This window comes from Chiroxiphia lanceolata, chromosome 1 (assembly GCF_009829145.1).
Source record: "Chiroxiphia lanceolata isolate bChiLan1 chromosome 1, bChiLan1.pri, whole genome shotgun sequence".
NCBI lineage: Eukaryota > Metazoa > Chordata > Aves > Passeriformes > Pipridae > Chiroxiphia > Chiroxiphia lanceolata.
In genome coordinates, this window is record NC_045637.1 from 150,478,700 (window position 1) to 150,505,186 (window position 26,487).

Below are 26,487 nucleotides of genomic sequence, written 5' to 3' on the forward strand. Positions count from 1 at the left end.
ATCTACATCCTTACTCCTCATAACATGCCTACCCAACCCTACTTATTCCACTATTTTTAATTTGGGGACCTTCATGATGGACACATATCAGATGAGTGACTCTTTTCCCTGAGGTTCCACTCAACACAAGCCCCTTTAAGTGCAGGTTGCTGCTAAAAGAGTTAGTTTCACCCTCCTCAGCCTCAACCACATGTGATTTCTCTGTCCTTTTGCCAGCTTTTGTGGTCCAGGACTTTCTGAGTGAGCTGGTTCTGCTTCTTGATCCAGCTGAAAACCATTCATACAGTCAAATCAAAGCACAGGAACACAGTAAGGGAAGGAGGAAGGTGTGACTGTCCTCTTGGCAGTGATGTGGCATTAAAATGATTTAAATCAATTAAGAATTTACATAATTTCCCACCACAGAAGATCTTTGGAAATCACAAGAGATTTAACATCTTTTTTAAATATCTGCAAAAGGAAAAGTAAAATTAGACTCTACTCTTGTGTATTTTTTTTTGCTACTTTGCACTGCTTTTAAAAAAAATGGTCAGAAAAATACAATCCAAGTATGTGTTGGAGATGTCTTTTTTCTTATTTTTAAATGGACAAAAATAAAATAGGACCTTTCTTGTCTTCATGGCTTTGTAATATCTGGGAAAAACAGACAGATGCTGACTACCCAAGAGCTGAGAGAAGAAACCAGGTAATAAAAGGAGAAGGGATTTCTGGTCTGTCTGTTTCAAAGTATGGCACAAATCATACAGCTGTGAGTATAGTTAAAACCCATGGTCCATTTTATTCTGATATGACATTCCTCTTGTTAACAACTATTCAATTTCAGTGACTAATCAAAGTCTGGAAGTTAGGAGACCTTTGATAAGGATTGAAACAATTTTCTTCTATATAGGATCATAGAATCATTTATGTTGGAAAATACCTCTAAGGTAATTGAGTACAACCATTAATGTAGCACTGCCAAGCCCACCACTAAACCATGTCCCTGAGTGTAACATCCTCTGAGTTACCCTAGACTTGATGGTCCCTGTTTCTGTGGTATAAAAGAGTAGAGAGTATCATCAAATAAATAAGAATTCCAGCTCAGGTCTTTTAGGCATTCTTAACACATTACAAAAAAATAGCAAATCAATCACAAAGGTAATTGCTAAAAACCCCACAGGAAACAAATAAAACCTTTGCAGACTACATTAAACACTGGAGTACACTGAACTGATTATTTCCCTATTAAGAATACAACCCTATATTTATGTAAACATAAAGATATATTTATGTAAACATAAAGATATATTTATGTAAACATAAATATATCTTCTGGCCACAATATTGGTGCACACAACCATGGGAGAGGGTAAAAAGCTGAGGAAGAAGAAGGGCTTTGTGGTTTCATGCTGGCCTATCTCCAGGAGATATGTCCAGTTCCTGTCTGTAAGGCATCTCTTATCTAAGTCCCTCTGCCTTGCCTTGCCTTCCTCTTCATCAGTCACACAGAGAATCAGGCTGCAGGAGAATCCACAACTTCCCTTGCTCCACACTGTGTTCTTGACAGACATTTTTCTGTGCTCTTAGGTGCTACCTCCTGTCTTGCCTCAATTTACAATGCAGGAGACACAAGGAACTGCAGGAAGCCCTTTCATGCTGCATGTAAAGAGTCCAAGAATGCGAGGTCTTGCTAAGAGTTGTCTTGCTATATCGATAAATTTGTGAGAGGGAAATGCAAAGTCCCTGTCTGTGTGAAGACAGAGAAGGGAAATCCTCCTGCACCTCGTGGGAAGACTCAAGAGCAACGAAAAAATTTGCTGAGAAATATCTGCATGGTTAAAAGGGTCCTTTGAGCATCCTTAAATTTCATGGTGGGGTTCAAGCACCCACCACACTGTTGTGTCCCTGTTGCATGAGAACTTTCCTCCCCCACAGCTTGGATATTCTGCATGTAGCTGGTGACTGCACATGCCAGGCTTTCCATCAGCCCCAGGGAGATGAGGTGTAAATATATGTACAGTCACCCAAACAAGTCTGGTGCTCCACTGCCCTGCACCTTGGTGAGCCCTGTGTAAACCTAATGCCACGGGGGCACAAAATCTTACCAGCTCCCATTTTGATTACACCATCAGCATTTTCTCAGGACTTCTACAAGCCGTGGTTAAGATAGGGATTATATTGCCTTCTGTCACAGCCTTGCCTCTGTTATGGGGGTTGTAACAACCACCTTTAGTGCCTTCTTTCAAAACAACGAGGGTTTAATATCAGGGCGTTTTGTGTCACCTTTTCTCTGCCATTTAACATGGACATGGTTTTGAGCTGGGGAGCTGAGGGTGTCTCTTACCTTCCAGGGCACTGGTGATGATGCTGACAGCACTCACTGCCCTCTGCCTCTGAAAGGGCTCGTCCGAGTGGTCCACGGAGGGGCGGTGGGGCATTAAAAGCTGTTTCTTGCTCGCCTCGTCCGAGGGAGAGGTCTGTGTAAAGGAACACATTGGATCAGCAGAGTAAAACCAAGGCAGACAGAGGGTAGCAATTTCAAAACTGCCTAAGCACTATTTTTCCCATCTGAAGAGCCCAAAGCTCGCTGACTTGTCACTGACATGCTGATGGGGTACAGCTTTTGAAAATGGCACTTTGATCAATTTTGGAAATGTTGTTCTGCCCTTTACCTTCCTGTAAACTGTGGGTGAAAATAAAGGAACACTTCTGATGCCAGAGAAATATCAGTGCTGCTTTACCATGCTCTTTGCTTGTGAAAAAAGCCCTACTTAATTACATTAATTATTCCATTATTTCTGAAATGTGTTAACTGTTTAATTATACAGCTAGAAGAGGAAAAGGGCGTGAGTAACAGCTCTATTACAGATCTCTGATATCATACCAAGCAAACTGACTTCTCAACACATGTTTTTTCTTGTTCTGAAACACTGCCAAGTCTCAGGAACATATTGTCATTCTAGTGATCTTTGGTGTTATGGACTCCGAAGCTACATAATTAGGGGAGAAATTTAGCTTCATTTTTCTCAGGAAAAAGAAAATAACCTAACTCTCTTGTTCTCATGCTTCTCAAGGAAATGATTAAAAAAAAAATCCTAAAGAAATCAAATACCAGGAAAACAAAACTCCCAAACTGTCTTTGCTTAATGTCTCATTTTAAATTAGTTTTGCACTTTCTGTAGGCTTGGGTTTTTGATGTCAGACAGAAGCACAGTAAAGCCGCAGACACACACTGTATTAAATACTTTATATTGTCAGCTCACAGGAGCAAGATATTAAGACTTTTATTATTACAAGCTCCCACTTCATATAGAGACAAATCCCACTTCGTTTACTCCTCCAGATCTCACACAGGTGGAAGGAAAAGTGGTGGTTGAAGTGTAAGGATCTGGGAAAGCCAGGCTCAACGTCATCCTCTGTCATGGACCTTCTGGTTGAGACACTCAGTTTTCCAAAATAAAAATATTTAAAGCCTCTGCCCTGTTCCTCCAAGCACACAGGCTGTGAGGTTCGAGATACTGTGTAAGCAAGTGTAGTGGTTTGGACTTTGTTTTCCCCCAGAGGATAAGAAAAGTGGTAGACCCCAAGGGGTGGAAACCCCTGGAAGTTTTGAATTTCTGTCCAATGAGCGCTCCTGCAAAAAATGTAAACATATCACAACCAGACCGGAAGAGAAGAGTTGTAGTTTGAGGGAGAAGAAGGTGGCCATGTTGTGAGCCACGAGGAAGGGGCTCTGAGCCCCACAGGGGGGCTTTGGCCCCCAGCCCCAGCTGGAGCCTGTGGGGACCTGGAACAGCATAATGCTGGGCTAGGTGCCTGTAGTTATGCTGGGAGATGTTTTCTCCATCGTGGGCAGTGGCCGTGGCAGTGGCCGGAGAAAGCAGCAGCCAGAACTGAACCGAAGAAGCAACAAAGACATGCAGCACCAGAGAAGGGACTCCTGGAAGGAGACCTGAGGGAAGGAGAGTCAGCAGCTGAGTTCTACAGAGTTCTTGGGGGTAAGAACTGATACCAGACCCCCCAAAACTCCTTTGAGACCTCCTGGAAGGAGGAAGTTGATAGACTCTTACTTGAAAGAGCCTTGAAGTGCAAGATGCACTGCAGAGAGGAGCTGAGAAGCTCGGACGTCCTGAGAGCTCAGCCAGGACGGAGTGTGGGAGGTTGGCCTTGAGGGCCCTCCCTTGCTGCAAGCTACAAAGAAGCTCGCAGCCTGAGACAGGGCACAGAGGCCCTGCAAGGAGCTTGAATCTCCTGAAGATACCAGACCGTCACGAAGACCCCCTGTGCTTCGTGATATGACGTGGTGATACGACCTTGTCTGGGGTGACGAAGCCCACGGAAGACCACTCGTTTGGAGAGACGAGTGGCCGAGGGGGATACCCCCCTTGTGTGTGCTGGCAGAGATCCAGCTATCAGCTGCTACAAGAAACAGAAGAGACAGAGAGAGCCTGCTGCCTTAGAAGATGCTGCTGCTTAGTGACTGCTACTCTGAAGAAGCTGCTGCCCTAAGAGACTGGAAGGGATCTGTCCTTCTTTCCCTCCTGGACTTTTATTTGGAGGGGAGAAGAGATCTGATCCATTGTAAATACTTATGTCATGGTAGAGATAGTTGTAGTCGTGTGTATAATGTATTGTAGTATTTATTTGTATAGTCATTGTAATATATTCCCTTTCCCCATTCTGAGTCTGGTTGTGTTTTGTCTGGAAAAAAACCCATCTCACATTGGGTTGAGATGTGGGAGGGGGGATGGAGCGAGGGAATTGGAATTTGGGCTATCTCAAACCATGACAGCAAGACAGATGTAGAAGATGGATCCTGATGGCTCTTGCAATATTGCTCAGGGAAATGTGGAAGGAGAAGAAGTTCCTACAAAGATGAGAGTCCCCAGTTTACACAGATGTCAGAGCAGTTGATTTTGTTTCTCTATAGTCAAATGAGCTACAGGAATCTGATCCAATGTTCTGGATCTTCTCATCACTTGGGTCTGAATTGGCCCTAATCACCCTCATCAGAACCCAAGATGCCAGCTGAGATGTGCCATGTGCATGTGCTCTACACCTGTGCCCAGCACATGCACCCAGAGGGATTCAGGATCCCTCCTCTTCACCATTTCTGTAGCAAAACTGCTCTTCAAGAAAGGCATTTCCATGGGAATGGCAGGTAAAAAGTGCTGAAGCTCTACAAGTTGTCTTTCTGGAGTGTGACCTCTTCAGGGCAGGGGATGTCCCCTTATCAGATGATTGCAAAGGGCAAAGATGCTTGGCCACATGTTGACACTGAAAACAATAAGCAGGATGCCAGTCCCAGGCCACTTCAAAGTACTGCAGTTAAAAATATCAATCACTGCAAGGCTAGAGAAGAGTAAGGACTTAAAGTAAGCACTTAAAACATTAGCAGGGTCAGGAAAGAAGTAATGCTTCAAAATGTTTTTGGTTGTTTTTTTTTTTTTCCTTTTTTTTCCCTAAAATGTCCTTTGTTGTTGTTTATTTGTTTGCTTTTTTGTTTGTGTTTTTTTTACAATTAACTCATTGTTCATTGAGTTACTGACAAAGTCATCTCAAAAGGAAAGTTATAATCAGAAACTATTCCAAGAGAGTCCTAGTTGTACACAACATAAAAAGAAAACGCCCTATCCTTGGCTCAGGAGCCAGGGAAACCAGGAATGGTATTTCAGATGCATTAGTTTGCTTGATTCCCTTCACCTCAAAAAAAATCCAATAAAAAGCAAAGAAACAACAAATGTTTTATTAATGAAGAAAGCATCTACAAAATTGCATAATCATGCACAGTAGTTTGGAATACATAACAAATACATGGTACCAAAAAGAAATAACTAGACAAGGTGATAAAAAACATGAGGGAGAAGTTTCTAAGTAGAATAAAATAAAAAAAGTAAAAGTAAAGAAAAAAAACCAAAAACAAAACCAACTAAAAACCCCAAAGTAAACCCGCAACTTCTCTGTCTGTAGAATAAAACATACAAACCCCTCAAACTTCAAATTCCTCTGGATTATCTAACTTTTTAAACCGTACTATCTTCCCACCCTATGTGACCACTAACATGTCATCAGACAATCCCATCCTCAGAAGTCCTTTACCTGAAAGCCACCTTTTACTCACAGGTGCAAAGAGGTAAAAAATCAAAGTAAAAACATTCAGGGATTCATTCTTCCTATTTTTTTCAATTCAGCTAAACCAGGGTAAATGAAAAGTCCAAGACAAACAGGTTTGGCATATCTTACATTAAAAAAATTAGCAGTGAACTGACTTTTCCCCTAGGTTTGATGAGATACTCCCCACTCCACAAGTTCTGTAAGTCATTCTACTTATCTTTCCAGCCCAGCAGCCTCAATCCTGCCACCTGGAAGTGGTCCCCAAGACTTCAGGGCTCCTTCTGGAGTCGAGGGGACTGTTTGCAGTGTGCCATCCTTCACGTGCAAAGGGTGTTTCTGAAGGAAGTGAGAATGACTCCTTCCTTCTCCCCTCTCTGGAGAGGTGAGGGGGTGCAATTTGCTGCTGGCCCACGTTCAGTGCAAAGGGTACCACATGTGGCAGCCACCCACTCGCCCAGCAGTGTGTGCAGAGCCCAAAGACCCTGTTCCCTGCCAGCCCCTTGGCAGTGGGTCATCTAATCCCTAGAGCGAGGACACAGTGTGTGGCAGGTAACGTCAGGGACAAGGAATACTCCCGTGTTCTCTTTCCCAATAGAGCAGCAAGACTATCACATAGTCACCTTGCCACTTACTGGGAAGTATTTGTCCAGGAAAGAAAGCTTCCATGCAGGTGAATTGCTTAAAATTATTGAAGTTACTTCAGGAAGTTTACGAGCTTTTGTTCTATGTAAAGAATAGATATGTGAGGGGGGGTTTAGGTTTCTTTATTACTATTTATTTTAGAACAGAGATGGCTGATAGCCACCCAAGGAACTGGTAGTTTTTGCATTCTGAGACAGAAAGCAGTTCCAGGAACTGGCCAAACAGGCAACAGAAAGGCTATTATCCCCCCTGAGAGAAAATACATAGGCACAGTTGCTCATTGTACTTATATTTCTATAGGAATTAAACAAAAATAATAGCAGTCCCTACAGTTACGCAAGGAGGCTCCTTAGGATCCAGAGGAGAAATCACAATGGAGTTAAACATAGGCACCTCCAGCAGGACAAGATTATTTGTTGCTCCCTGATTGACTGGAAATGTTTCTCCTTTGGATTAGCTGAATTCTATAGGGACAAATATACTATTCAGTAATTTACGTGTAAATGAGGATGCATAACAGAATTGTTTCCTTCTCACTGCCTACAGTTCTGAGCTATGTCAAAACTATTATGTGAAGATGGTCTTATACATGGCAGCATTTTTAAAGACCATATTTAGGAACTGGGGCAGGTTTAATTTTCCTTGTACACTTAAAATTTTTTCAAGCATAAAAAGAGGTGAACAGGCCACACGACGAACAATGGATCCTGTAAGGCACTAGCACAAATATTTAATGAGATTGGAGGTGACCATGATAAAGCACAACTTTAAAAAGAACCCATTTAATTTTGGGGATGCTAGGTTACTTAAAGAGATAAACTGGAGCAGCTTGAAATATTTGTGCCGAATCTGAGTGATTTACACTCAGGGTGTGCTAAAGCAAAGTCTGAAATGAGCAGAAGCTAGAGTCATGGTGACAATTCTTTGTGACAGCGGCAGGGGGCTGGGTAGCTTTCATCCCTATAACTTATTGGCAGTGATTTTTGGATGACTTGTTTTGTTGACCTTTATTTCTGAAGATGGAAACTGCTAACACTTTCCCTTTTCACCAGTCCTGTGGCAAAGCAAGATGGGAAAAAAAGAAATTTTACCTCGGGGTGGTTTTAGGGTCAACAAGAAAACCTCGAAGCAATGTGGTCAGCAAAAGCCTTTTATGCTTAGCTGCAACAAAAGCCAAGGTCTTTTGTTTTTCTTTTTTTTTTCTTTTAAAATAAAATCACCAAAAAAAGTTTTTACGAAGGTAAACTTCTGAATTTTTAGTTCAGCTCCTAAATAAATAGCCTGACCTCTCTCAAGGGCTCATCCCCCAGTAGTTTTCACTCCTGCCAATCTAGCAGTGTTCAGCATTTCTAGTTTCTTAAAAAAGAAAACATGAGTGTTACCAAGAGGAAATTCAGGAAAGGTTATATCTGCCGGAGGGAGACTCTGCATGGCTCCAGCCTTGGCCTCGTGGCCCATCCCAAAGCCATGCCACAGGTTGTCCCACTCTGCTCTTGGACTGATGGGAAGCTCTGGTGAGCAGGCACCCCAGGAAGAGCAAAGCAATGGGGATCACCAGCTAACAGCCTATTTGCAAACCACTATCTCCTTAGTCCTGTGCCCATTTCTCTTTCACTTCAGAATAATTGGAAAGTCAGGTTAAACTAAAACCTCATGATTTCCTTGCACTGTTACAGGAAGGGCTCCAGTTGGCTTTAGGAGGCAAGAGGGGATGCTGTCATGAGTGTTTATTAACCCTCAAGAGGTTCTTAACAACAATAAGTGATATCTTATTTAACCTCATCAGATCCCCTGAATAAATTGAGCTCCAGGTAACAGCTCATTAACTAAATCCAATTCTGTTGAAGCATATCAATACCTTGTGAAGGGAGATGTTATTCTAACCTCCTAACTAAGAAACACCAAGATACAACAGAGTAATACAAAGCTACAAATAAATACTGCAGGAACGTGCAGAAACTTTTGTTTGGATTGTGCCCTGAAATCACTTACATAATCTATAGACCTTCTCTAAATAAAGCAATAGCCCAAAATCCCACCCAGCAATCAGCATGAGCATAAAAATGTACCATTTTTCAACCCCCTCAGTCTCTGGTCAAGCCAAAAAGAATTAGGACTTAGCCACAGTCTCCAACTCTGCTCATGTCTTATAAGTCTGATGAAATCAGCAGCTGGACCACTTGAATAAAGCTGGTAGGAGAACAGGGCAGCCCTGGCTGAGTTTTCTGCAGGATACACTGGAGAATTCCAGGACAGTGACTAGGACTTAACCATGGGTTTCTTGGGACAAGCTCCCAGCACCCCTCAGACTTGAACACCCGTCACTCTTCACATCGAGCTGAGGGACTGCCTGACCCAGGGCTGCCTTTGTGAAGGGTTTCTGCAGACCACATTTCATATTGCACCACTTTGCTCTTCATGTGACCTCTGTGGGCTCTCTGTCTTGAGCACTGCAGCGAACCCCCTGTGCTGCCAAGGGCAGCTCCTCAGCAATGATGCCACCACTCCTTGCGTGTGCTCTTCTGTGCCAAGGGAACACCAGTGGGTGTAGACAAATGTGCAGACACGCACAAGTTCCCTGCAGAGGGTAGGATGTCCCTCCTCTGGTTCACGCTGTACACTTGAAGCCACTTTGATGCAGAAGACTTCATGAGCAGATGCCACTCTGAATTGACTGTGCCACCCACGGCCAGCAAACCTGCTGACAGCACTGATGGGCCTGAGCACCATCCATTGAGATGATATGAAATTTCTCCAGTTTCACTAGCTGTATTTAGGGATTAGGGGAAGGAGATGGAAAATGCAAGCACACTTGGGTTTCTCGTGGAAACACACATCCATCTGTGCCAGGCAGCCAGGGCCATCTGAAGAGCCAGTTTCAAACGTTTGCTTAGCTCAGTTGCTCTTCTGCAGCCAAGTGTCAGGACACCAGTCATGTAAGTCACCAGTCTGAATAGTGGGATAACCTGCTGCAGCCACCTCTCTTGTGGGAGAGGGCAGAAGCTGCACAGATGCTTTCATGTCAGCTCAGCTGCCACCTGCAGCCACTCCCGTGGGCAAATGGCCCTTGGCTGGGACAGGGGGCAGCAGTTGCAATGACACAAAGACATGGAAGTTGTGTATTGTGGTGCCAAACACTTTGCCTGGGGTAAACCCTTCAGGCTGAATATTGCTAAAACTGGTCAGGTTAAAATGCTTAAGAGTGGCAGGTGACTGTGCTTTCCCTGAGAAACCTTAGGAAGGCCCACTTTGAAATCATTTGCTACAGCTATGGTCTGCTTAAGGGTTGAAGTTTGGAAACTTAAAACCAGAGATGGTCAGACCTTCTTCAATGTTTACTCTGCCTTTTAAATCAGAAGTGCTCTTCTGAGCTTTCCCCAAACCAGAATTCAGTGATCTCCCCACTTAGCAGCAATCAGGCTGATACTACTGAGCATCACAAAGTGACCTAAACAAATGCATCCTCAAAACCTAATGCTATAAATCCTGTTTTTTCAGCTCCATCAACCCAGACATTGTGTTTGCATGACTGAATCCACACTTACACCTCAGGAAGCTGCAAGCAGGGCTTGACCCATATTACAGTGATGACTTTGCATGGACTGGACCTTTATTGCTTGTTCATGAAAGATACAACAGATAGCCCAAGTGGGTCCTTTTTTCACCACACACTCACTCTCATTCAAAATAAATAACAGCAGAAGGGTCAGTGGGGTTAATGAGGTAACTGCAACTTCACCCTGCAACATCTTTGTTTTACTTCCCCAAACGTATCAAGAATATATAAAAAGAAGCCAGACCTGCTAACAGAGAACAAATTCAACTTCAAATTTTACCATGAAAAAGGTGAAAATAATCAAACACGAAGTCCAGAAACACGTTGATTTACCTCCAGGTACACTGAGGTGCTGGATTTGCTATTTTTTTCTGCCTGTGCCACAGCTGAGGCTGCATGTTTGTGCCCAGCGCTTACGATTCCTGTACTGAATACATCTGTACAGCAATGGGCTTCTTGCCAATTAGCTTTTAACTCCAGCTCACATATTCTGGATAGATTAGATACCAAACATGTTTTGCAGAAGACACAACATCCTTCACATTGTATCGCTGAATGAGCATCTGTTATTATAGAGCCTGGGCGTTATTTCCTAGGTGTCCAGGGAACTGCCAAGTGAGCTCACCCACTTGGGCCACTCAATTTCCAACATCCATTTTTTTTTTAAAGGCAGGAAACCGACAAATGAGAATAAATGCCAGCAGAGCTTAAAGCCTCCCTGTCACCTCAGGACCCAATCCCGTAAAATACTGATATTTTCTGTGAAAGGTTGAGTGCTCTCATGCTTTGCTAAGTTTTTTCTGACAGCTGGGACAGCCTCAGCAACCTGCAGAGCTGCTTTCCTTACAGAGAAAAGGGGGACATCCTCTACTTATCTACTGAGGTCTTTTGACTTCGGTTCAGATTTTTTTTTTTTAACGGATATACAAACTTTCTTCCCCAATTCCTTTAATACACAGTAGGTTGGGGTTTTTTTGCACCAAGCTAAATCCAATAAAACTTCTTTATCTACAAAGAGTGTTTCTGCTGCTCAGCTGTCTAGAGACTTGTCTCAGGACTGGTCGTCCTTGTCCACAGAGAATAAAAGTGGGATTACCAAAGTCCTAAATGAACTAAGGTGTGAACATCCAAAAAAGCAGCAACAGCCTCAAAACTGTCAACATAACAGATAATTCTCACACCAACCAGTTTCCCACGCACAGCATGTCCCCTCCTCTCATTTATGGTGTGAGAGTCTATTTGCAGGACTACAGGGAATGCCCAGATAGGTGAGGAAAAAAACATCAGTCCTAAGCTTGAAAGAAAAGAAGCTGCTTGGCTCTAAAGAAAAAAGCTACTTCCCAATTTACTGATAATCTGACACCACGGCTGGGATCCATCTCACTCACCTTTCTCTTTAGGAGATACCTTGCCTAATACATGTTATAATCACATTTGCTTTTTTTTCCCCACCAGTGTAACCTGTTTTTGGCACCTTGTTACTTTGAGTGGGCTTTATCTCACCTGACTTAAGGCATGTGGCTAAAGTGAACAGAAAGAGGCACTTCCAGGGAGAGAGATTATTCTGATCCATTTTTGTTCACTAAGATGGAATAAACCTTGCACACATTGACTATGGTAGAGACCTCCACTGCTTTAAAGACTGTTTAAAGAGTGATGAGCTTCAATGTGGACTACATAAAAAGAGATAAATTCCCACCATCTCAAACTAGCAACCTGTCCAAACTACTCTGCCTGTGTAGCAGCTATTTCCAAAAAAACCATCGCATGGTTTTCCAAGTGAATTTGTTCTTGGGTCTCCTAATGGTACCAGTCTTTATGATTGTGTTCACAGTTTTATTAAATGCTTCCCAGCAGTAGTGCTTTGTAACAAGGATTCTGGCAATCTCCAAAAGGCCTGAAATCTGTTGATCATCTGCTCATATTTCCTGGGTGTTATTTGAACTGGACGCTAAACCCTTCTGGGACTGTAGAAACCTTTGGACTGTAGAAAAAACCCTCCACAACTGGTCTGACAGATGACCAGAGGTCAGATGCAAAGAGAGAGCAACCAGCGAGAGAAAACGCGGTCTCAAGACGGTAAGACATACCCAATCATTTAAAAAACATAATTTTCTATCCACCAGACAACATCAGCTATTCAAAAGTCAAAAGAAACCAATTTTAAAAGTGTCCCTTCAAGTAAAGAAAATTCATGTCAAGCCCAAGATTTAGGTATTTGCCTCCAGTCAGCTCTGAAGAGTAAGTCTCACCAGAAGGTATGAACCTCTCTGATGTGGCACCAGACACACATTACTGTGTGAATGAGCCCCTTGTCTTCCCACCCTGCCTGGAATGGTGGGCCTGGATTTCTCCCTGTAGACTCCATATTGTATAAATAAATTACAGCAAACTCCAACAACATTTAGAAGAAAAAAAAGAGCGCAATTCACGTACAAAAGTTATAAAGTACTCACCAGGTCGCCTGTCCCAGGCTTTTCCATAATAACTGGGGGGAGCAGTAACCCTGCAGGAGAAGTAGGGTCTGGGTTGAGTGCCCCGATGCCTCCTCCTATCAGGGAAACCACACCATTGCAATCCACTGAGCTGTTCCTTTTGCCCGTCTGGGTGTAGTTGGGAGTAGTAGGGTGAGAACTATGGCTCACTTGACTTTGCACGCTTGGACGTCTCCCAGATCTTGGAATTAAGAGAGAGCCCCGGTGGCTTTCATTTTCCCCAGCGATGCTGATCTCATCATCGGCAAAATCTGTTTCGGAGCAAGTGTCTCTGCCACGGAGTCGGAAACTGAAAACGCTTCCGTGGCTGGTTCTGCGCTTCACCAAGTTTGCGCTGGGACCATAACTAATGCCAAGGAGAGTCTAGAAACCCCCAGAAAGGAGAAAGGGGAAAGAGAAACAACATTTTGCAACATGTTTTCAGGAGCGAGGAAGTTCTGGGGAGAGCAGCAAGTCCCATTTTAAATCAAACGCTTCAGAGAAAGACTTAATTACACATGTTCAGCCTCTGCAAAGTTAAGAGGTTGAACAGTCATTCCTAACCATCAGGTATTTCTCTAATACTTGACAGTTAAAGAGGTACTGAAATAGGAAGGGTCAAGGTGGCATTCAGCTCATGGAGTGATACTTCCTTTGCATCTACTCCCCCCAAAATGATAAGTGTCAAAGGACCTGGGAAGGCAGCACAAGGAGTGGAAGACAGGAGCAGGGAAGGGGATCCAGCTCCAATCTACTGCATTATTACACATCTTCATAACAGCTAGGGAAGGAACAGTGCAGTGGGAGAAGAAGAGATAAAGAAATAGGGCAGGAAATGAACTGCAGGGAAAATGAGAAGAAGAGGGAAGAAGAAGAATCAGAATACGACGGAAGAAGGTGATAAAAGAAAAAAAAACTAAACAAACCAAGAGCAAGAAGAGGGATATGGTTTATTAGTTTGTAAAATGATTATCTCAATGCACATGGCTGCTTAAGGGATAGGTAACCTCAGTACACAGCAGTCTCCCTCACTCAAATATCAGCCTTGATGATCCACTCTGACGTCAGTTAGTGAGACTGCAACTCTGCCAGAGCACCAGCAAGATGTAGCCAAGGACTAAACACACCTAAAATCTGGCAGAGTAAAAAGGATGTTCGGAAAATGTGTAAGGAATTCAAGTCTATCCCCTTCCCGTTTATCTGAAGAGGAAATTATTTGAGTAAGAGAATTTAGGCAGAATATATTTTTGATTTTGTGGCCTGTACAGAATTTTCAGCTTCTTCAGAACTTTCCAATGAGCCGAGTACATATGAAGAGAGGTCAGATCACCACAGCACCCAGAAACCAGACAAACCAAATGAAGCCTGATTTAATTTTGTGCTGTAGCTTACACCACTGAGTTACATAATGATGCTATTTAACGACACTGGTACAAGTAGGAGTACAAAACCCAGGCCCCTTCTAACTAAAAACAACCCATTTTGACTGCTACCAAATTTTTAACTGGTCAAAAATCCATGCCTGGCTTTCGATGGCACAGTCGTTGAGACTGATTTCTGATGGCAACACACTTCCAGCTGCTCAGATAGCATCTGAATGATGACTCAGCCTTATTCCCTCCAACCATGCCAGACCCAGCCTTGCAGAGGAGATTTACTATAAACTTTGAAATGTGTCTCCCATGCTTCTCATGCATATGACATCCAGGGGGGAAAAGTGAAAACAGGAAATATTAATCTAAGAAATAAAACTGGCAATGCACAGCTCCAATCCATGGTCATTCTGGCACGTGGTGTCTTGAAACCCCGCCCAGAATGAAGCTAAAAGTGCAGTCCTAGCTTCAACAAATGTGTAGTTTGTTACGCGACCCTCTCGACCAATGAGAGAATAACAGAAAATATTAGATTAAAAAATGCATGTCATTAACAGAAATCCAGCTCTGGGTAAATTTTGTGAGCTGGGGAGTCATTAATTGGTCACGTTTATTTACATCGCTCACATGTTTTCTATGAGCTTTTTATGGCTGCCAAGTATTCCTAAATTCACTGACAAAAAAATATAAAAAGACTTAGCCCATTACATGGCTATTCAAAAAACAAAACAAACTCATTTAAACTTTGCCCTCAGTCAAACAAAGACAAATTATCTGGAGCTATTTACGATCATTTGATACATACAGCATGTGCAGATTCATATTCATGCATGTCAGGAACATTTACATAAAACCCTATTTAACAACAGTCTCACTGTTTTTCTTCCCTGCAATACAAATTAGAAACAAGTGCCACAAAGTTTTGACTTGAAGGCAACTAGCAAAGGAATATAAAAATGTTAATAATGTCTTTGTACAGCATTTTAAAAGCCCTCAGAGACAACTTTCCTCTTTTTCTCCTCCTCTCTTTCCTTTTTAAGCTTTGCAGGTTTCTTCTAAGAATTTTTTATCTCTAGTAGGGATAGGATAAATATAATCAGATGAATGAAATTAAAGTGAGAAAATAAACCAGATTGTGGGCAATATTGAAGCCAAAAGAAAAAAAAAAGAAAAAAAATTGAAAAAAAAAAGTTTGGAAAAATGTTTAATGGGCATTTTTAATTAATTTTGAAAATAAAGTGGCAATACATATCCTTCCACTGTTCTAACACAGCCTGTCCGTAGTATTTGCTGTGTTAATATCAGTCATGATATTAAATATCTGATTCTTCTGAAAGTTTCAGCTTTAACTGCCTGTTCAGAGCCTGGCCTGTCTAGGAAAGTGTGGAACAAATGATGTTTCAGACCATGGCTTACCATTCTCCTCTGACCATCGTCGTAATCACACTTGGGATTCCTTTGGTCTTCCACATACTCATCTGCCCCCAAAGATTTCTTTTTCTTTCGCTTATTTCTTCTTTCTTTCCCACTTTTGGGTGACATTTCCAGTGAACTAAGTGACATTGAATCAATTCCTTTAGCAGCGAGCGCCTAAATCAGAAGATGGCAGAAGGTATAAAAATTATCATTTAAGGATTTCAGTGAGAAATTACTACTTACACTCCTCAGCAATTATTTTTTATTTTAAATTTTCAGGTTGTATAGGAGATATGTTAAGAGTTTCAGGAGATCTTTAATCATAAAACTGCCTCACGTGGCCAGAACCATTCTTCACCTGTTTCTTACCTCTACATTTAGCCACTGGAAAATAAACAAGTGAGACAGGTTCCTAGTACAAATGCACACATGCAGGTCTGCCTCCTGGATCCTGTGATGGAGCATTAGGAATGGATGCACAAAATAATGTTGGTTATGTAAAGCTCACACACGAGACCCTTTGACACTCCATGAAGGAACAGCCTGTGTGCACACACGGGCAGGTTTACAACATGCACACACCTCTGGAGTAACATTTCTGATGCCAGGCAAAAAAACCCCTCGAGCTGGGGAACCTCTGACTAAAATTCCCCTGGGACTTCTGCCCCCTGAAGTGGGAGGGCTGGGCAGGAGGGAAAAATCCAAGCTGGGATTTTTCCCCCCGCTATCACAGAGGGACGCTTGGAACAGCAGGCAATTCGGCTGGCACGCTTCTGTAAACACTTATCCCGAGCAGCAGCACAGGCAGCTGTGATCAGAGATGCAAAGAGAAAACCCTGGGCTTAACCGGAGATAAGGTGGACTTTGCTTTGCCCTGTGCTCCCGCGCTGTGCCGGCTGCCCGTCCGGATCGCTGCAGGAAGAGGGTGATAACACACCCGCCGCTACAAACCCCGCAGAAGCCGAGTGCGAGAGCCTGAGCGCACAAAGACACAGCCTTGGGAGCAAAGGAGCATCCCGGAGGAAGGATCGATAGGAGCAGGGAGGAAGCCAGAGCTCACACCAACGCGCTGGGTCCCCGTCCCGGGTGCAGGCGGGAGGAGCGGGCAGAAGGGGGCTCTGAGCACAAAGCACCGGGTCAGGTTTGGAGGTGCTGGAGAAATCAGTGGTAGCCACATCAATGGCCTGGAGACAAGCCCGTTTGCAAAGCCCCCAGCTGAGATGCCTAAAGAGAGCGAGTTATTAAAAAAAAACCTCTCCAGGTTGCCCAGAACAGGAGGAACGGATGAATCCTCAGTGCTATTGTCTGTAAGCCACTAGAATCAAACAGGCAATCATCTCTCCGCTGCAAAATACTCCCTTCCTCCCACAGGCATCAGTCCAAGGAAAGTGAAGGCACTTAACAGCCGTGTAAAGAATCAATCATGTATTTCAAGGAGTAGCAGTAGCTCTATCAAGCTGGGAGCACAACAAAACTTAATTCCTGTGGGAAATATCTTTCATAAGCAAGGTTGCTTAGAGCAGAGAGGAGGAGGGTTCAGACACCGGTCTAGGCTGGTTTTTTTGGGGTTTTTTTTTGGAGTCAATCTGATTGCTATGCTGAAGTGCTTTCTCTTCATAAAGATTCAGCAAGTCTTTTGGTGTTAAGCTCAGATTTAGGAATGTGTTAAACCAATTGTATAAATTGACTGATAGTCCCCAAGCAGGTCTATCAATTATATTTCTAGTCTCTTTATACTGTACAGTGTAAAAGCTGGTCTAAAGAGTTTTGGTTTTCCTTTCTGATTGCTGTCATATTTTGTTGATCTAGAAAATATTGCAGGTTGTGCTAGTAAGCATGCTGTACTCATACTGCAAAATAAGCTAATTTTCTGTTTCTTAGCATTTTCTTACCTATTGTTTAGGTGGAATTGCTTCTATGCTGTGCACCTTTCTCAGTTATTGGGAAAAGGATTCGGACTGAATTATTCCTCAGGGAATGGAGGATCATAGAATCATAGTTCTGTTTGGGTTGGAAGGGACCTTAGAGATCATCTTGTTCAACACCCTGCCACAGGCAGAGACACCTTCCACTAGACCAGTTTACTCAGTGCTCCATCCAGCCTGGCCTTGAGGATGTCCCTATGTCCTGCTTATCCACCCTTTCTGGTTGGGTTCCTGTGCCTGGACCATGTCCTGTCCCTGAGGCACTACAAGCAGTAACCCACTGTAACAGCTCAAGGAGCAGGAAAGGTCTGTGGGACCAGACACGTCTGGCAAGGACATATAATGTCTGAAGGATTGGAGGAAAGCTTAGTTCACACGAGCCCAAGACATGGGGATTATGCAAGAGATAGTTCTTGAGGCAGGAATTTAGTAGTACAGTAAGAAAGTAAAAACCAAGATCTTGATCAAGGTTTGGAAAACAAGACTAAAACTAAATAGCTTTGACTGGGGTAAGACATCTGAGAAGGACCCCTGAAAGCTCCATGGTGCAGCCACCCAATTCACTTTCCTAAGCCTCTTCAAAATGTCTAACTTCAGATGTCAAGAGCTGATTTGCAGATTTACTAAACTTCATTAGTGAACACGGTAGATCCAAATCACTCTACTCTTAAATTTCCTTTCCATAAAATGAGGACAATATTGCAGGAGTATTACAAATAAAAGTGAGTATTTTTGAAGCACATGGAGTCTGAGCAGTGACAAGAGGCACTGAAAAACCTCTGAGGATGTTAGTCACTTCCTCTCCGAAGCAGGCTTTGACTGCCTAAGTTGGGAAGTCTGCTAGAGGTGGCCTAAGGCAACAGAACAAATGATGAGAAAGCAAAGAGCTGCTCTTGAGTCATGCACTGTCCACCCTTTGTACTGAACAGGGCACAGGAAAAATGAGAAATGGCTGGCTGAAGAAAAGGCTATATTATGAACCAGATAAACAAATGGGAACAATTTAGGTTTTCAGGAGCAACCTTTTTTTTGCCACATTCCGACTTTCGGGGCTTAATGTTCCTTTTTTTGTGTACATACAGGTTTAACTGAAATCAAAGCCTTCAAAAGGAAATTCTTAAATATCTTTAATTATAGTTGGGGCTACCAAAGTTGACTGTTATGAGGAAGAGCTCAGCTGGAGTCAAAACACATGAAAATTTGTATAAAATAAGTATGAGTTGGAGCTCAGTTTGCTCCCTTAGGTTATGGCAGAGAGTTATTCTGTTCAAAGTGCCTGTACATGGACTAAATTGCATTTACCTATTACTTAAACTATCAAAGAGGATATTTAAAAGGACTTAAATGATGCATAAGCCTCTAGTAGCACTTTGTCAAGAGAGAATTGCATTTTCTATTTTCTTTCTGAGGATTTAAATGGGCTTTGGATTAGGCCCTGAAACCATATGTACTCATAAGAAAATTATGTATATTAGTTTATATTGTGTATCAGGGTTTTATTTCTCTGTGCTACAGTGCTACGTGTTATTTCAGACTAATTTTCTTATTGTCTTCTGGTTCACAGCACCTAAAATGTTCTCTTCCGCTGTTTAATAAGGGCTTTCTACCCTACACAAACCACATGAAAATTAAGTAGTGTTATTAAGGCTATAAGGCTACATCCACCATTTGGCCTCCCTGGCTTGTTTAAACTTACGACATAACATTAAATCCACACCCTCTGCATAATTTTCGAAGCTGAACCTCAAGCTTTGCCTGTTTACTTTTTCAGGAATTAAATTGTAGGTAATTCAAAGAGGTTATCCTACATCTTTATTTTCATTATCAAACAACTGGCAGGTTGAATGAGTCAGGAAATGAAGTTGTGCTAAAGTGGTGGTGGAAGAAGGTTCATCTGGTGCTATGGCTGAGCTACCAAAATAGCTGGTTTATGCTCAAATGCCCATGTAGTTTCACCATCATTAAAACATTTTACATGCCACCCAATATAAATTTCTCTGCCAGCATATACAGTATAGTTAAATCAGTACAACTCTGGATATGTAAACCTTTAATGGCCTCAGTCTTAACAGGAAGAACCCTCATTTTTCTTTCATAGAAACAGTAATAACTCTGTCCAGTACAATAAACATTAAGCTGCTTTCAGGCAAACTCTTACTTTAGTTATCAGATAAATGTAAAATAAAGAGAACGTGAATCTCAAGTTACCATCTGTTCAAGTTACCCAAGGTTAATCATGTCACATAGTTCACTGACCTCCTGCTCTTTCTTTAACATCTCCATGGCTTCTCGAAACTTTCTTTCCTTCTCTTCTGTTTCAGCAATAGTGGCTTGGTTCTGCTCTTCATATGCCATGGCCACAACAGCCAGAATCAGGTTGACCAGATAAAATGAACCCAGAAAGATGACCAGCATAAAAAAAAGCATGTAGATCTTCCCAGCAGATCTGAGAGTCTGTAAGCACAGAAGTAAAATCATTAATCACTTGTTTACAATGCTTTTTAAAAGAAAAAAATGCTTTCTTAAAAGAAAAAACATTATTTTTTAAATACATTTTTAAAAAACTCTTAGATTTGCAATATAATTGAATCTAGCCTTTGTTAATAGCTCAAGCAGAAACTCTTTGATGAGAAATGACAACCACATCCAAGGAAATAATCTTCTCACTGATAAATATTTATATCTTGGTCAAAAATTATGTGCCTTGCAGTGAATTAATTTCTAAAAGAAGAATGATTCCCTCCTTTACCAAATATCTCTGCTGGTTTTCTTTTAGAATAGATAATCTTACAATCAGTTGCAGTGAAAAATTCCCATACACAGCTCAATCTGGTTTTGACCAGTGTTTAGAAACCATCCAAGTGGGATTCATGTTGTATCCCTTCAGATGCCTACACTCTGGGTCCTTCGCAGTTAGTGGGGAGAAAAACATATTTTTAGGGTGCAACTCATCTGAACATTATTTAGACATCTGCCTCAGGATAAGAGGAACCAAACCTTGGGCTCCATTGATTGTATTCCCTGGTTCTTCACCATATTTATTGGGATAATTGGAGTTTAGGGGAACAGGTCAAGCTTATATGCAACAGATATATCACAGATATGTCCCATGGTCAGTGACTTCATATTACTGATAGAAAACACTGTGTGATATTATAAGGTCAAATAATAAAAGGGAGAGATGTTCATCCTTATTTGCCCTGACAGTTTCTGTCTCCCAGAGTTGTACACGCAGCTCTGTGTCAAGTGAATATAGTTGTTTAAAGAATCTTCCTTTTAATTGTTTTACATTTCCCTGAAGTGAAATTCTATAACTGGCTGTATGTGAAGCTGAAGTCCCCAAAATCTTCAACGATGTCTACCTCAGTACCTTCAGAGCAGTTCTGTCAACACTGTCTCTTGATTTGCTTATGATCGTTTTCTAGTTTGGGCGATTTTGAGATGTAGCAGTAAATCTTCAGTGGTAACATGGACAGAGCATGTCATTCAGTGCCAAACTATGATATTTAGTTCTTCAGAGTTCACATACATTCCATGAAATGTGTGCTAAAATGAGCATATACTCGCAGGCTACCTTGCAACGTGAGTGTAGGTTGACTCTGACCCCATTTGTGCCTCTGTCTCTCCATGATGAAGAGCTTGCAGCAGAGAGAACTGACATGGACCAGGTAGTCTTGCCATCTGCTGAATTTGTGTTCATTACTGTGCCTTGAAAAACCAGTTATGCCAAGTACACAGGTGTTTCTCTAGCCCTTTTTTGAGCAGGACTCAAAAGATTAGTTTGTGTTACACCATTCATCAAAAAAATCATCAAGTGGCGACCTGGTGATCTTTCTCAAGAGGTGAACTTCATTTAGACTCAGGTGAATTAGTCATTCGAAGTGTCTTTCTCTCAGTACCACTTTCCCCCAACTTCCCCAAACAAGCAGTCTAATGTCTTTTGATATCATCACTCTTAAGAAAATAAATTAATTGTAACAATTGAAGGTCCTTCTCCAGAACACACACACACACAGAGCACAGTTTACTTAATAACCAGCAATTCGGTCTTGTCTTTAATTATTAGATATGTCACCGTAAAAAATGGTGTGTTTATTTATAATTTTTAACAGTAATAAAATAATATCATACCTGTTGGTAAAGACGCTCCCAACAATCTTGAGTCATAAGACGGAACAAAGAGAGAAAGGCCCAGCCAAAAGTGTCAAAGCTTGTGTAACCATGGTCAGGATTTTCCCCAGCCTTCAGACATATATACCCCTCAGGGCATGAGCTGCAAAACATGAAATACAATCTATGAAATACATCTTAGATGGCTTCAACATGGAGAAACTGATTTCCAGGGAAATGTACAGAATGCTCTTGGTTAAGAGCACAGATCATAGGTGGTAAATTCCTCCACTGGATAAAAACACAGGAGACAGGTGGATGTTACTTCTCAATACCAAAGATCTTTGCGAACTTATTTTTTTTTCAAAAGGATAAACTGTAACCATAATATAAGCTGCAATGACAAATGAGCATCTAGCACTTCACATATTAGGAACAGAATGGAATTAGGTACCTAAGCAGGAGTTAAGTGTTTAACTATGGTTTCTCTTGGCACATGTTTCTAATTAAGAATCATATACTTGGTGTCACCTGTTAGAGTTGCAGGTAATACTGTGATGGTGAACCTGCTTTTCTGATTATGTAGTTTGACACAGGCTGGAAACACCAGCGTGTGCTATCTGAGCACCTTCCCGATTGCTGACTGTGTCTGACCTTACACTCACCCCCCTGCAAGGATTAAATCTTTAATCTAAGAAACCCAGCCCTTTTGTTCCACTCACCGCCGCAGTCTGGGGTCATGACATTTTTTCTATTTCTGCCAGCAAAAAGCGTTCCTTGTGTGTCTTGCAGATTACTGTATTAAATTGCATGAAGATAGCATGAATTTCACTGGCTCTCATTAACCTTGGAGGCTCTTTACAAGTAATTTTCTAGTCCCATATGCCAGAAGAGATAAAGACTGCTCTCAGTGATGCTGTGCAAGTACTGAACTGCATCATCAAGTTGAACACAAGGTAGAAGAGATCCCAGGTCGATGTGCCATCCTCTCCCCCACAGCCGTGCAATACAATTAGTCAAAAACCCCACCCCTCTTGCATATAACAAGCTGCTCTCCAAACACAAAATATGACCCATCAGAAACTGAAGACATGGAGCAATATGCAAAGGATTACTTCTGTATCCTAAGAAGCGATTATTGGATCAAGGGTGTTGCCAGTGTCCTGGAGCCCTGCGGTATTTGGGAATTCGTTAGGTGGGCAGCATCTAATTATCTGGAGCAGCAGATCTCAGCAGAACGTACAGTATGTTCTCCTTATCCTTCAGCTAGAGATGAACCTGGTACAATTTGGTGAAAATTCCAGCTGACACAAATAGGGATGGCTGGAACAAGAGGGGTTGTGAAAGCACTTTGTCAGAGACCAGAAACATTGAGAGGCACCAACTTCCAGGTAGTGTCATGAGACCAGAGCAATACCCTCTGTCCTGGCATGTGGTGAGCTTGGTGTTCTTCCTGTTGGATGGGGGAATCAAGGTTTTCTAAACTGCCTTCATGTAGGGTGATTATGGTAATATCCAACCATCTCATACATGTCACCAGTCATGTAGAGTGTGTCCAATGTGTACAGCTTTTAGCTTCATTTTCTCCTGGCAAAACCCCCTAGAGCTTCTCAATCACTGGTATTTTTTACCAAAGCAGAATATTGCCACAATTTTAAATGCAAAGCAGCAATACAAATAATACAAAGTAATTTTTAAAATGACACCAACAAAAAAAAAAAAGATCCCTGAGAAAGTAAAGTATATCTCAGTGTGAAAATCAGTGTTCTTTCTCTTTTAAAAATACAAATTTGATCCTGATATAATTTAAAATTTTTACAGCACAGGATAGCAACCTTGTATTACATGTTGAGATGAGAATACATTGCTATAGATTCTGAAGTTACACAAATCTATGGTGTCTGCCACAAATATTAGACATTCAACAACACTTTAATAATCTTAATTTAACATCAGTAGTCAAGAACAAATTTTAAAGTAAATTTGCTTTGAACAGTGATAAAAGGAGTGCTGAAGTACTGCAAAATGTGTGCAGATCCTTGTTTACAGTAGTTTTCAGAATAAGCAATAAAAAATGAACAGCTGATGTTTAGTGAATTAAATGTAACATGCAAGTGAGAGTATAATAAGTGATTCTGTCACCTTAGGTAGAGCCAAGTTAGCTTATCTCAGTTGAGAATTTAGATAATAACAGTTGTATCTCACAAAGAAAGAAAAAGAGAGTCAATTCTATTTTTTTCCCTGCCAGTCTGAAAATGCCTCCTTCTAGATCTTTCCTACGTTGACTACCTATTGTTTCCCAATAAAAGCTACATTTGAATAAAAATTACAGTAACATTACTGAGTTAGAAGATAATAAAATGCAGAAATGTCAGCTTTTTCTGCATAAAATATGCAGATGCACACTGAATCTCTCTTGTACACCCATGTCCTTTTTTGAGGCAGCCTTTTCAATAAATCTCCTCTCTCCCAAAGGCAGCATCTGCTGTCACTCTCTGCTGTAGACACATGAGATTTCTGCCTCTGATCTGCTGCTGCAAACAGCCTTCATTGCCCATGACATGCTGCTCACACCGTTCAAGAGCTCTGGGAAATGGATTCTCTGGGCTCTCAAGAAGGAAAGCCTTCCCACTTGTTTGCGCTAAGACATCGTGTCTATACAGGACATGAAAATTTTTGTAAGGCTCATTCTCTTTGCCATGAGAAAAGGATTTCACTCACAGACTGTGCTTGCCTGGAAGCTCAGTGATCATGTCCAGAGGTGACAGCCCTTTCCTTAGTCTCCCACAAAAGGCCAGTCCCAAGTGGCTCCACTGAACTGGTCTCCTCACTCATATTTTAAAGTTATTATTAATGGCTAAAACATCTGAATACAGCTGTGAGAAACTTGATGGTGGTTACTTTACTGGTGAACCTAAACCTAAGCAGGGCAGTCATTTGGAAATCAGGCTTCATCTAGCATAAGTTGCCTAAAACCTTTGGCAAAATGGAAATTTTGCCATTAATATTAACGAGAGAGAGAGAATTTCTTCTAAAAATTTCTTCACCATTTTGAACAGCAAAGTCTGAAGGAAGGTGGATATTAGGAACATTGCAGTTGTATTTTCACAGGAATCTCTTGGCGCAGATTAGAGCCTACAAAGTCACTCTTAGGTTCAATGCCAATGTTGCTTTTTAGGGAAACTGTTTTGATGCACAAGAACATTCAAGCAACTGCTCAAAGCACTTTAGCACAACTGTTTATAAAGCCCTAGGATGTGGAGATGCAATCCTTCTGACTGTGAAAGTGAACAATGGTGGCTCAGATTAATATTTTCTGCTTATGATACAATTAGCATTTTTTCATTCTGTCTTTACATCTCTTAAAAGACTTTTCCACTCACAGTAGATTGCTGGTGTGCAAAGATCTGTCTGACTCCACAGTGAGTGTACACATGTCATGATTTTAACCCCAGATGGCGACTAAGCCCCACACAGCGTCTCACTCAACCCTGCCCCAGTGGGATGGGAGAGAGAACTGGAAGAGTAACAGTGAGAAATCTCATGGGTTTAATAGGACAGAAAAGGAACAAAATAATAAAGATGGTAATAATAATAATGGGAATAAGAAAATAATTAGAATATACAAGTGATGCATAATCACCTTTTGCTGATCAATGCCCAGCCAATTCCCAAGCAGTGCCCCCCTGGCCAGCTTTCCCCACAGTTTATATACTGAGCACAACTTCCTATGGTATGGAATATCTCTTTGCCCAGTTGGGGTCACCTGTCCTGGTTGTGTCCCCTCCCAGCTTCTTGTGCCCCCCCAGCCTCCTTGCTGGCAGAGCATGAGAAGCTGAAAAGTCTTTCACTTAGTAGAAACACTACTTAGCAACAACTGAAAACACCAGTGTGTTATCAACATCATTCTCATCCTAAATCCAAAACACAGCACTGTACCAGCTACTAGGAAGAAAATTAACTCTATCCCAGCTGAAACCAGGACAAAATGCTTCTCTAATATTATGTTCAGTTTTAAGAGCATTCAAATGAGCTGCTGCAGCACAAAAAGCATGAACCCCACCTCAAAAATTCTGTTGATGTTATTTTACATCCTTCTTACGGCAACTGGGCACTTGAGACAGAATATCCCAGTTGTCAACTCCTCATTCTTGCTCACCCTCTTTTGTAGCCAACAGAATTGATAACCCACAGGGTATGGGAATGTGTTAGAAACACTGAGAGGAAAACAAAATACTGCTTCCCAGAAAAACACTACAGAAATTGAGGTGTAAGGCTCTCACGTGAGAATATTATTCTGCAACTGACACCATTTCCTCTGAGGATTTTTTTAAGGAGTCTTAAGATTTTACTGAACTATCTTAGATGTAGAATATTAAGCCTATCCCTTTGGATTTTCCAGCAAACTCCTTAGTTTCTTTCACCTCAGGGAAGCATTTCAGAGGATTGTACTCTCCTCTGATGCACAGGGATGGGCAGCAACAACAAGCTACATAAATATACCATCCTCCACAGGAGCGTCACAGGATGCTATTCAATTGATCACAATAAAATTAGTGTCATTGATTCAGAAAAGTTAAAAGCAGCAGCCTACCTACCTATCCATCAGGCTGTAATCACCATTGTAAGCTGGCATTGGTACAGGAAATTAAAGGACATAAGAAACAGCCTTGGTTTAAATAACACAGGCTGGGAATGGCAGAGAGTTGTAGCTGAGGGGCATAATTACAAAATGCTCTGTCTCAAGAGTTTAATCTAGGCAAGCCAAGCAACCTGCTGATCCTGGCTGTAGTGGCCAATAGGGTTAGACAATAAAAGAAGATTCGTAAAGCAACTGTGCACTGGATTGTAATACTCAAATCCTGAAAACACGGGGAGTGTTGTCCATGTGCTACCAG

At 41.8% G+C, this 26,487-nt stretch overlaps 1 protein-coding gene across 10 annotated transcripts in view; it reads right to left on the minus strand.

Moving 5' to 3' along the window:
* LOC116783555 (sodium channel protein type 5 subunit alpha-like) overlaps positions 1-26,487 on the minus strand; it is a 216,769-nt gene that overhangs the window by 101,703 nt on the left and 88,579 nt on the right. For 9 of the 10 annotated variants that reach the window (XM_032681214.1, XM_032681210.1, XM_032681204.1 and 6 more), the window contains 5 exons: positions 21,611-21,752; positions 19,736-19,933; positions 15,555-15,728; positions 12,748-13,149; positions 2,324-2,456 (listed from right to left, as the gene is read on the minus strand). In XM_032681214.1, the coding sequence (XP_032537105.1) occupies positions 2,324-2,456; positions 12,748-13,149; positions 15,555-15,728; positions 19,736-19,933; positions 21,611-21,752 (1,049 nt within the window). The remainder of the gene's footprint in view (positions 1-2,323; positions 2,457-12,747; positions 13,150-15,554; positions 15,729-19,735; positions 19,934-21,610; positions 21,753-26,487) is intronic. The other variant, XM_032681222.1, reaches the window with a different exon arrangement.